At 38.3% G+C, this 11,364-nt stretch overlaps 1 protein-coding gene and 1 long non-coding RNA gene across 2 annotated transcripts; one reads left to right on the forward strand and one right to left on the reverse strand.

Moving 5' to 3' along the window:
• Nucleotides 1-4,176: 4,176 nt before the first annotated feature.
• On the reverse strand, nt 4,177-7,817 carry LOC143857436 (uncharacterized). Its single transcript, XM_077367862.1, has 4 exons — nt 7,511-7,817; nt 6,101-7,202; nt 5,090-5,199; nt 4,177-4,636 (listed from the first exon to the last, which is right to left on the reverse strand). The coding sequence occupies exons 1-4, from the start codon at nt 7,556-7,558 to the stop codon at nt 4,613-4,615; spliced, it is 1,284 nt and encodes a 427-aa protein (XP_077223977.1). The 5' UTR covers nt 7,559-7,817; the 3' UTR covers nt 4,177-4,612.
• On the forward strand, nt 6,232-11,017 carry LOC143857437 (uncharacterized). The gene is made up of 4 exons (XR_013238651.1): nt 6,232-7,177; nt 7,471-7,668; nt 10,385-10,544; nt 10,622-11,017. It is a non-coding gene; the product is annotated as an uncharacterized LOC143857437 (long non-coding RNA).
• Nucleotides 11,018-11,364: the final 347 nt, after the last annotated feature.

An 11,364-nucleotide genomic window follows, 5' to 3' on the forward strand; every position in this document is an offset into this window, starting at 1 on the left:
ATTTCTTCTAAAATCAGCACCATAACACTCTCATCTTATGACCGAACATATCTGAGCTATGGAATTGCTAGCGATGGAGGAAGAAAAGAATTATCTCAATGTTAGGCATTTCAGATTTTAGAGGATCACGGGGAGCTTCAGTTGCTGCTCTGATCATTTGCGGCGATCACAGTTTGTCGGTTGCGTCCCAGGAATTCGCTTCATAGGTAACAAGCAGAAAACCTTGCCAATATCTGTCAACAACCAAGGTATGTCCCTTTTCCTTTTATCTTGTTTTATTTGGATACCCTGCAATTTTCTTATGCATTAGTTCAGAGTTATTTCAAAATTAATTTGTAGCCAACATATGTATTGAAGAGATAATATGGCAGTTTATCACATGTACTATGCAGATTCATTGTTGAAAGTGATACTAGTTCAGCTTTTATTTAGATTTTCATAGTGACGTAGTAATGTTAGAGTTAAAATGAGGAGGAAATTTCAGCACACCCATGTCTCAAGCATCATATGTGCTATGTTTGGTCCAATATTGATCTAGCCGCACAGATTATATAGTTTCAATTTTTCTATGAACTAACTAGTACAAGTTCAGTTTTCCATTAACAATGCTTACATTGCTAGTTGTATAGTTTATTTTTCCTTTAGACTGTGTGTATCACCAATTATATAGTTCAGTTCTTTATTCAACTGTTGATGTTCAGCCTTACATGTTTTCTATAATCATTTGAAGATATTTTGCTATGCTTGTTATGGTTAGGATATGGATTTGAACTTTGGAGTCGAGGTGTTGATTATGCTTTCCTTTGATATCCTTGTTATACGTTTTGGTCAATATAAGGAGGTTGAAATGATTTTTACTTGATTAATCTTGATTATCTGATTGATTTTACTCATGAGTATATTGTCTCTATTGCTTACCCATTTTGAAATCCAAAATTTATTTTCTACATTGGGAAGTAAATTGAAGAGATATCATGTGAATGTATGATTTTATGGTCCTTCATAAATGGTGTGAATTAAAATTTCCTAGATAGTTGAGATTTAGTTTCATGTCAATTTACTCACAGGATATATTAGCACGATCATATTCTTAATAAACTGTGTATTTCTTTTGTTCTTTGCATCCTCCTATCATTGCAAAGGGCGATGAAGGCGCTAGCCCAAGCCCATCATTGGAGGGACTTACCCGGTCATGGTAGTACCCTCTTTCCTTTTATTCCCTCTTTCTTTAGATAGAAGTTTCTTAGCTTTTTAGACACCCTTTGAACCTTTCCCCTTTCTCATCATTGCGAGGTGATGAAGGCGATAGCCAAAGCCCATCCTTAGAGGGATTTATTGGATCATGATAGTACCCTCTCCCCTTTTCTTTCCTCTTATTTAGGTAAAGAATCCTAGTCTTTTAGATACCTTGAAACCCTTAGAGTTTATCCTCTCATTGCAAGGGCAATGAAAGAGTTATCTAGAGCCTTTTTAGGGAGACAAGCTATGTCTCAACATGAATTGTCTTACCCTTTTAGAGAGACATGCTTTGTCTCGTGGAAAAGCTTACCCTCAGAGAGACAGGCTATGTCTCATGCAGAGAAAGTTATATCCTTTAGAGACAAGCTTTGTCTCATTAGTGAATCCATCCATAGGAGACATGCCATGTCTTTTTAGCACCTCTCTTAGAGTCACCAGTTTCAGAGTCAGTCCTTATCATAGGAATCTCTCCTTAGCTAGAGAGTCAGTCCTTCAGTTTCAGGAGTCAGTCCTATCATCATAGGGGTTAGATTTCCGTCCAACCTTTTATCAAGTCATATGATTTTTATCCGCTCCTGCAAGGTATAGGATGCTGTCCAACCCTTGCAGAGTTGTTATTCTGTTCATGCCCCCGCAAAGCATAGGATGCTGTCCAACCTTTGCGGGATATCAGGAGTCTATCCTCCCCTTATGATGATAGGATTCTGTCCTCTGGTGTCAAAAACATCAAAAACATCTGAAAAACCAAAAATCTTGAGTCTTTAGGAGAGTAGTTAGGAATTCTATTCCGAACTACGTTGGCTTGATCCCTTTCCACAGGGTACGTAGTGCAGCTTGGGATCTATATCCCAAGTCCAGCCAAACCTTTAAAAATAAACATTTGAAACCTTCAAAAAAATACAAAAATTCTTCAAAACCTTTTCAAAAAGATCTTCCCCTAGAGTTAGGAGTCTGTCCTAGATATTTTGGTTGTTTTAGAGTTAGGAGGCTGTCCTGATTTGTTTGATATGGTATGTCCTGTCATGTGAGTGTCCCTAGAGTTAGGAGGCCTCGAGTTGATCGGTTCGACATTTAGTCGAACCGATAGCTAGACTAGGAAGCATATAGTCAGCCTATGGTTTTTCTTAGGATGAACAGCCTAGTTACACATCGGATCTAGGGCCCACCTGCATTAGCTTAAGGCTAATCAACTTGCATTAGTTAGGACATATAGAGAGTCCTAAAAATTACAATTTACTTGAATTTAAGCAATCGTATAAAAAGTTTTAAAAAATCAGTCGAGTCTAGTGGATCGAGTGTAGGATAGCGGTTCTAGATGGTTGGGCATTGTAGTTTAGAATAGGTCATCGAACTACATTGGCTCCGATTCTTCCCGAGGCCGGGATACGTAGAGCAGCTGGGATGGACTGCTATCTTGGTCCGAGTCAAGTCCTGCATTAGAGTTTTAGGATTTGTCTTGTCCAGTCATGTATATAGTTGATTTGTGTTGTGTGTTTTGCTGTGTTTTCTTACTTTCATGTACAGATCCTATATCTTGAGCTGTAGCATGCATGTGTTTGCACACTAGAACTTAGACACCAATTAGGTATGACACTCATAACCTAGCTATTCTTAGGCGACACTTCTTTCATTTATTTTATGTGTGTTTATTATTCATCTCCGAGACATGCATGATTAGATAGATGCCTTCTCGGAGATATTCGTTCCCATTTCATATGACTTTCGCCCAAAACTCTTCAAAATCAATAAGTAAATGGCATAAGAGACCAGGTGTTTTCACTTGGGCGGATGAAGTGCTCTTCGGACCTTCCAAATTCGTAACCAGGCACAAACCTTCTTTTTATATCTCTGGTTATCCGTTGCAACAGAGCATAGTATGGGATCCAGGGCCTATTTCCTTGGATGACGACTCTTTTTTGTTTAAGGTACGCCTCGAATCCGGGCTAGTCCCCGAATCGAGAGGTATCTCCCTTTGTATCGCCACTCATACTGTGAGAGGGATTCCTTTTGAGAGTTCCTTGGTAGAGCTCTCCATTCACGTGGATGATCTGTAGAGAGAGACTTCTGTCTCGTGTGGGGCTCGTCCCCCGCCTCTCTCGGATCGGGGTCCATAGGTAGGCATCTCGTTTCACTGCCACCAATCCCAGATAAAGTTATGTGTCATGGTTCTCTTGTGTCATGGTTCTTCTGGACAAAGTCTCCTGATATTTTCATGTGCACCTAAGGTTATTTTCATCATTTTGTAGATATAAGGCATGTTTGGCAATGATGAAAAAGAAATTCATGGAATTTTTAGTTTGCAATCATGACAGAGAAAAAGGGTACGGACTTGGTGAGGATCGGGGAATAAGGGATCCTGGAAAGAGGATAAAAATGAGGGAGAAAATCATAGGAATGGGGGAAAATCAGGAAAAATAAATACCTACTTTCAATAGGATTTTTTACCTGATATTTATTATTTAGCCCTCTTCTGCTCATCCGACCCTCTCCTTTTCTATTTTAGCTCTCTGCCCTCCACCTGCCCGTCACATAACTGGCGCACAAACATTCCATGGAATACTTTTTCAAGTTTGCCAAACATTCTAATAGGGATAATTTTGCTATTAAAAAAATATCATCAATAAAGGCTACTGATATTGGCACAACCGTATTTTGATAATTGCACTAACACATCTTGTCCTTTATTATTTAAACAGTCTCCAAAAGTTATTAGAGTTCCCAAAAAGCTCCCAAAAGCCGATTAAAAAAAAAGGTAAAACAAGCCGAGTTTGTGCAATGATCAAAGCCTTGTACGTGAACTAGCCAATATCAGTAGCCTTAGTAAATTGTTGAATAATTGGAATAATAGGCTGCTACGGAGTTCAAGACGTGTGTCAGCAAGAGTCTTAAATTCAATAGAATGGGAGAATGTGACATATATGGCCCACAAGAAACACATTCATATAACTGATCAAATGCATGCCACAAAAAAATTCATATACAATTCAAGATTGGACAAACAATTCTTTGCATCATCCCGGTTCACCAAAAAAAAATTGTACAAAAAAATGAAAGAATACCAAATCAACGGCCGGAATCATAGATGGCAGAATATACTATTTTCTTTCTACATATGAACATTGGTTTGCATCTATTTCTGTCATTGTCCATGCAACTGGATTTTTTCACCTGGGAAGTCATAGAAAAGCACTGAGGATCAAAGATTTCTTGTTGAATTTTTAGTTCCTAAAACTTTTTTCCTTTCCGCAAATCCAAAGGACTGAACCCACAAAGATGATTTTTGCTGTCATGAGCTAGCAAAGAAACTGTCCATCTGTGTATATCCATTGATTGGCGAAATCCCTTTTTTTTTTCTTCAAGAGCCTCCCATTTGCTAAGGATGGTTGAATACCATTTCCTGCACCAAGATAAAAGCATTTTCTGTGAAGAAGGCAATAGCCACAGGTGGAAGCATTTCCCATCAAAAAATGAAATAGGGTGAGAATGCGAAAAAGGAGCAGGATAAGAACAGTTATTAGCAAGACTCTACACACTTGTATCAAAACTTAAATCAAGCAGAAGGGGATATGTTTTTCGTGACCTGAAAGACCTGGACCATAAGTGCTTGAAGAATAAGACAAAGTACTCAAAAAGATTAAGAAATATGCAAGTCTTCTGAACTTAAAACTTGATCAAGTACTCCCAATTTTCAAGTCAACAAGGACCTAATAGACGACACCCTTTAAGAATTTTAGGAAAACTACTACTAAGAGTTAGAGGTAAGAGTTATGCAAGGAACTAATAGACGACACCCTTTAATGTCAGTATCATGTTGTCACCTAATAACTATAAAATGATTTGTGAAGTATACCTGAACACAAATGGCGCACGTCTCACTTTTCTTCTTCCAATCAAGAACGCACGCAAGGTGAAAATCATGACCACATCTAGCGGTAATTCTCGGCTTATCCTCAGTATATTCTGCAGGAATACACAACATTTATCAGTAATTGGTTAGTAGATGACCAGATGAAAAATAGATGTGGGCAAAAAGAGTGATACAGTACTTCAATTTTTCAAAAATATCTTAACACGACACGTAAAATGAACTTAACATACTTAGAATATACTCAAAGAGTGATCTTATATGCTAATTGGTTAAAAAATAAGGCTTTTCAAACCAACCAAAAATATCAACAATCCAAACAGTTCAGAAGGATTATGCTAAAGACTTGATACTAGACATGATGTACACCCAAGGAGAAGAAAATATCACTGCCAATTAACTTCTGTGGCGTTCAGTATGGAACACGTAGCAACTAACAAAGCATATAAAATGAAGGATGACTGCAAATAAGACTTTGCTGAAAACAGAAAATTAGAAACTAGGTGGTTAACAGAGTACCAAAAACATAGGTGACCCATACTTCTCAGTGTATATGCAAGACACCTAATGATTATAGTGATTTCAGTCTATGATGTTACTTTATTTTCAAAATTGTTATTATAATAAATCTACTTTGAAAATATTATTACACTAATCTTTCCTTTAAAATATTATGAAATGAAGGGGAAACCCCATTAGAATTAAATGGCATTTTATCTGGGAGATAAACTAACATGCCCTTAAATGAGAACTAATTACAAATCTTTTTTGTTAATTGCTCTCCCTCCATGTTTAATTAGAAAAAGACACATAATTAGGTAGTGAGATTTTAAGGTGTACGTGCAAAAAAATTTAAGGAAGTAACCAAAGACAGAAAAAGGTACAACTTCCTGCATTTAGCTAACACAAAAATTCAATAAATAAGGGCCATTGCCAATAATCATAATGAAATTAAAGCTCATGAAGTGCTATAAGCATAGGAAACGACAAAAATACCTTCAAGACATATAGGGCAAACATCCTCCTCATTTATTGGTTGCTCCAACTTTTCAGGTTCAATCTCAGGCAACTTTGAGGGTCCCGCAACATATCCCACAATAAATTCAATATCGCTCTTTGTCCAGCCCTTATCCTCAAGGAATTCTTCTAAAGTTTTCATCCCACTTACTGCCTCTCCAGTGGGCTGGGAATCTTCTGCCTGAGTTGGCTCATCAACCTTGGTGCCACTAGTCTCGCCAGGAAAATACTGTCGGCGTCCAAGAGCTGGCTCATCAACCTTGCTGCCACTAGTCTCGGCAGGAAAATTTTGTTGGGGTCCAAGATCTGGATCATCAATCTTGCTGCCACTAGTCTCTGCAGGAAAATTTTGTTGGCATCCAAGAGCTGGCTCATCAACCTTGCTGCCACTAGTCTTGCCAGGAAAATTCTGCTCACTCCCAAGAGCTGGATCATCAACCTTGCTCCCACTTGTCTCGCCAGGAAGATTCTGTTCACGCCCAAGAGCTGGCTCATCAACCTTGCTCCCACTTGTCTCGCCAGGAAGATTCTGTTCACACCCAAGAGCTGGCTCATCAACCTTGCTGCCACTAGTCTCGCCAGGAATATTTTGTTGGGGTCCAAGGGCTGGATCATCACCCTTGCTGCCACTAGTCTCTCCAGGAAAATTTTGTTGGCGTCCAAGACCTGGATCATCAACCTTGCTTCCACCAGTCTCGCTAGGAAAATTCTGTTGGTGTCCAAGAGATAGATCATCATCCAGCTTGCTCCCACTAGTCTCTCCAGGAAAATTTTGTTCACGCGCAAGAGCTGGATCATCAACCTTGCTGCCACTAGTCTCACCAGGAAAATTTTGTTGGCGCCCCAGAGCTGGATCATCAACCTTGCTCCCACTAGTCTCGCCAGGAAAATTCTGTTCGTGCCCAAGCGCTGGATCATCAACCCTGCTGCCACTAGTCTCTCCAGGAAAATTCTGCTGTGGACAAGGTGGCGTTTGGTAAGTGTCACGAAACGATGTTTGCACATTGGTATCAACCGGAAGACCTCTACGGGCTGCATGACTTGGAGCATGGCCAGGTGATGAGAGACTATGGTCTGGTGCCTGTTGGCACGACACAAATGAGTTTTAAAGTTGTATTACAAAATGATATAAATGAATAAAATGATTATTGAACCCTATATTATGTACAAGATAAACCAATATTAACTGCATATTTAGAAATAGGAAAGTAGATGAATTAATGTACACAATAATGGCAATATGTTATAGCTATGAATACAATAACTGCATATTTAGCATATGGATACCATTCTGCAAAATCCTAATGGTTAAAATTACTGACAAGAAACACCATTTTATTGATGCACAGAGACAAGAAGAGAAAGAATTACGAATGTAGAGATATATACCTGTGCCTCAGTCGACTCATTTCCTGGAGTAGAACAGCAACAACCCATTTCTGTCAATTTGTTTTAAGTCCGCTATCCAGTTGGAATTATGGGAGGCTGTCAAACAAAAGCCACTAATTGTACTGATGGTCAAAATATTTACTGAAGCCTCTTAATGAGTAAGTTAGCACAACTTGGTATAATATTTTAAGTTACAATTCCAGAAGCACCAGCAAAAGATTTTCAACACAGAGATGAAGGTGAAGCAGCACAAATACTTGCAGAAGTGGTTCCTTTCAGAATAGAAACCAACGGAATCGCATTTAATGAACCACTTCTTTGTAATTTTTTATGTACAAATAAAACTACTCCCAGCAAGTCAAACTACAAATAAATAACATAGATGATTCAAGCTATTTTCAACATCCATAAAATTGCATTCCGGATCGCAATATATCTTGATCAGAATAATCCTAGAGAATGAACACTGAAGAAATATCTAACGCAGTTGCATTCCACACACACACACAATATATATATATATATAGAGGAAACTGTTGGTGAGCTTAAGCTCACCAAACTTATGGTGAGCTAGCTTGCCCAATCACATGGGGGCCCACTTTGTTAGGATGATCCAAACCATTCATTTGAAAGTCCCTTACATAGATGGGGGGTGTACCAAAAATCAGCTCCATAGGATCATCCTAACCCCTCCATTTGTGGAGGACAAAAATGGACAGACACAAATCTGCCCCATTTTTGTCCTCCACAAATGGAGGGGTTAGGATGATCCTATGGAGCTGATTTTTGGTACACCCCCCATCTATGTAAGGGACTTTCAAATGAATGGTTTGGATCATCCTAACAAAGTGGGCCCCCATGTGATTGGGCAAGCTAGCTCACCATAAGTTTGGTGAGCTTAAGCTCACCAACAGTTTCCTCATATATATATATATATATATATATGAGAAAACGGTTTCTACACACAAGTGTAGATAAGTTATCTACACACTAGCTTAAAATACAGTGGAGGGCATATTGTTTGGGTGATCCAAACCATTCATTTTATTGGCCCTCGCATAGATAGGGTGTCCACAAAAAATCAGCTCCATAGGATCATCCCAACCCTGTGATTTGTGGAGGTAAAATGGACGTGTATAAACCTTCACAAATTTGTCCATTTTTTGCCTCCACAGTTCGAAGGGTTAGAATGATCCTATGAAGCTGATTTTTTGGGCACACTCTATCTATGTGAGGGCCCATCAAATGAATGCTTTGGATCACCCAAACAATGTGGGCCCCCACTGTATTTTAAGCTAGTGTGTAGATAACTTATCTACACCTGTGTGTAGAAACCGTTTTCTCATATATATCTATATATATATATATATATATGAGGAAAAAGATTATGCGCTTGAAGCGCATTTCATTATTTACGCTTGAAGAGAGAGAAGCCTCGTCATTGGCTGAAATATGTCATTTGTAAAACAGATTCTGCGGCGTTACGGAGGGTGCGTCTTCGACGCACCCTCGAAAAAAAAAAAACAAAATTCTCAAACAGATTCTGCGGCGTTACGGAGGGTGCGTCTTCAACGCACCCTCGAAAAAAAAAAAACAAAATTCTCAACATCTCTCTCACTCGTTCTCTCTCTCTCTCTCTCCTACCTCTCTCTCTCTCTCTCTCTCTCTCTCTCTCTCTCTCTGTGTGTGTGTGTGACGAAGATTGGGGGTTTCTCTTGTACTCATGCTTATAAAAATCACCCATGCCAGGACCCTACACAAGACGTTTTAGGCAGAAAAGAACATATAAACCCTCTTGTTTCCATTCTCAAATAGCTCTCTTCGTCTACCTCCTCTCGCAGCCTCTCTACAAAAGTAGGTACTCGTTGTTCTTACCCCTCCTCTCTCCAACCATTTTTGAGTTATTTTCATTCCTAATTTTGGTCTTTTTTTTCATGCATATTTTTGTGTGTTTTTTTTCTTTGTAACTGATCTTGGGGGTTTTATCATTGAGCGGTAGGGTTTTTCTCATGGGTGATTTAAGGGTTTTTTTGTGGCAGGTTTTGCTGGTTTTTAATGCCACGTTTTTTGGGTTTTTGCAAGGGATTGGTGGATAGGGGTTTTTGCTTTCTTTCATGTAACATTTTCCTCAAACTGGTTAGGGTTCACTTAGAAATTGTTAGGTTTTACATTTTTCCCAAAATACATCGGCTTTTCTCAACCATATGAGAAAACCCATCGGCTCTTCATCTCTCTCACTCGTTTTTGTTCTCTGTCACTGTGTGTTTTTTTTTTTAAACACTGTGTGTTTTTTTTAAAAAAAAAAACCCAAACCCATCGGTTGCTGCTACCCCGAATCGCACAGGTACGCTCTCCTCTCTCTCTCTCTCTGTTGAGTTCATATGATTTGTATTTTAGATGTATTTTTTAGAGCACTTTGAAATATTAGATGTATTTTTTTGGTATTCAATTGTGTCAATTTTTTTTCTTCTTTGTGACACCAATTTGATGGGATTTGAGATGGCTTGATTTCATAGACCTGAGATTGGTATTGGGTTGGTGGGATTTAGTATGATTTGTAGAATGTGTTTTGGGTTTTCTTTGCAGGAGAGATTTGAGGGTTTTATTAGTGTTTGATGATTTTTGTTAAATGAGACCCTAGATTGGTGATTATCTTTATATATTCTTGTCTCTGATTTTCTTAGCTGTACAGTTAACCATTTCAAATTTGATACTATTTGGTTTTAGTTTGAATGTTGTAAATTGGTGGCTAGAATCATCTTTTGTAGAAGATTTTTGGGCTGTGGCCTACCCACAATGGGAATCACTTAGTGGATGGCGAAGATTGTGATTATGACTGCTTAAAGCTTACTTACGACTGTATATTCTATTTAGAGAAGCGTATTAAATGGCATCCTCAAGCAACTGCAGTGCTAATTCACGGGGCATGCGACCACCCGAATGTGATTGTAAAGAGATGGCAGTTCGCAAAATTACTCGCAGTAACACAAACAACAATAGAGGCCGGCCATATTACAAATGCGCTGGAATCAAAGTGAGTATGTTATTTGGTAGTTTTTATCTATTTAATTCTTAACATGTATAAATTTTAATGTTGGAAACGACATGCAGGGCTACAGGTGTGAGTTTTTCGAATGGGCTGACCTTGATTTCGACAGTACTGAGTCACCCACTTACCCAAGGATTCACAATCGACGAGAAAGTATTGCCGAAAATAGAGGGATCGAAGACCGCATAACAGCACTAGAGAATGAGAATATCATGCGGAAGAATGAATTTAACATGTTTAAAGGGTTTGTAATTATGGGGTTTATGTTTGTAATAATGGGGTTTATGTTTGTGTTTTTCGTTTGCCTTTTTACCTTTAGGTAGTAGTAGTAGTATCCTTTTGTATGGTTCTACCATTAGGTAAGTAGTAGTAGTAGTATCAAGTAATTGTATGAAGTGACATCGAACTCTGATTGTATTACTTATGGTTCACGACAAATGAAAAAATCTTGGTGTTCATATTGTGGCTTGTTTTATTATTTTCTACTCACACAAACTATATAAAAAAAATAGAAAGTGTAGAGAAATTTTAATAGTTGAGTTGGTTGTAGAGAGAGAGGGGCTGATTTGTTGTTGCTTAAAAAAAGGAGAGAGAAGGATACTCTATGTGAGATTTGCTATGTATTTAAAAATCACCTTTTTGTACTCACACAAACTATATAAAAATTGTATGTTGCATGAGAAGTGCAAATGATGACTTTCATTTTGTTAAACACTTTTAACTGGATGTGTAAACCGTTGATCCATAGATCTATATGAAATAAAGGAATGAAGATGAATAGGTATTTGGGTAGTTGCTGTCATAA

This window comes from Tasmannia lanceolata, unplaced genomic scaffold (genome assembly GCF_043159265.1).
Source record: "Tasmannia lanceolata isolate RefF3 unplaced genomic scaffold, GAP_Taslan_0.1 ptg000024l, whole genome shotgun sequence".
Classification (NCBI taxonomy): domain Eukaryota; kingdom Viridiplantae; phylum Streptophyta; class Magnoliopsida; order Canellales; family Winteraceae; genus Tasmannia; species Tasmannia lanceolata.

Coding starts and splice junctions, on each gene's coding strand:
- LOC143857436 (XM_077367862.1), bottom strand. CDS start 7,558: ATGGGTTGTTGCTGTTCTACTCCAGGAAATGAGTCGACTGAGGCACAG. Junction 5,200..6,100: donor TTGCCCTATATGTCTTGAAG/GTATTTTTGTCG, acceptor GTATTCCTGCAG/AATATACTGAGGATAAGCCG. Junction 4,637..5,089: donor CGTGCGCCATTTGTGTTCAG/GTATACTTCACA, acceptor ATCTTGGTGCAG/GAAATGGTATTCAACCATCC.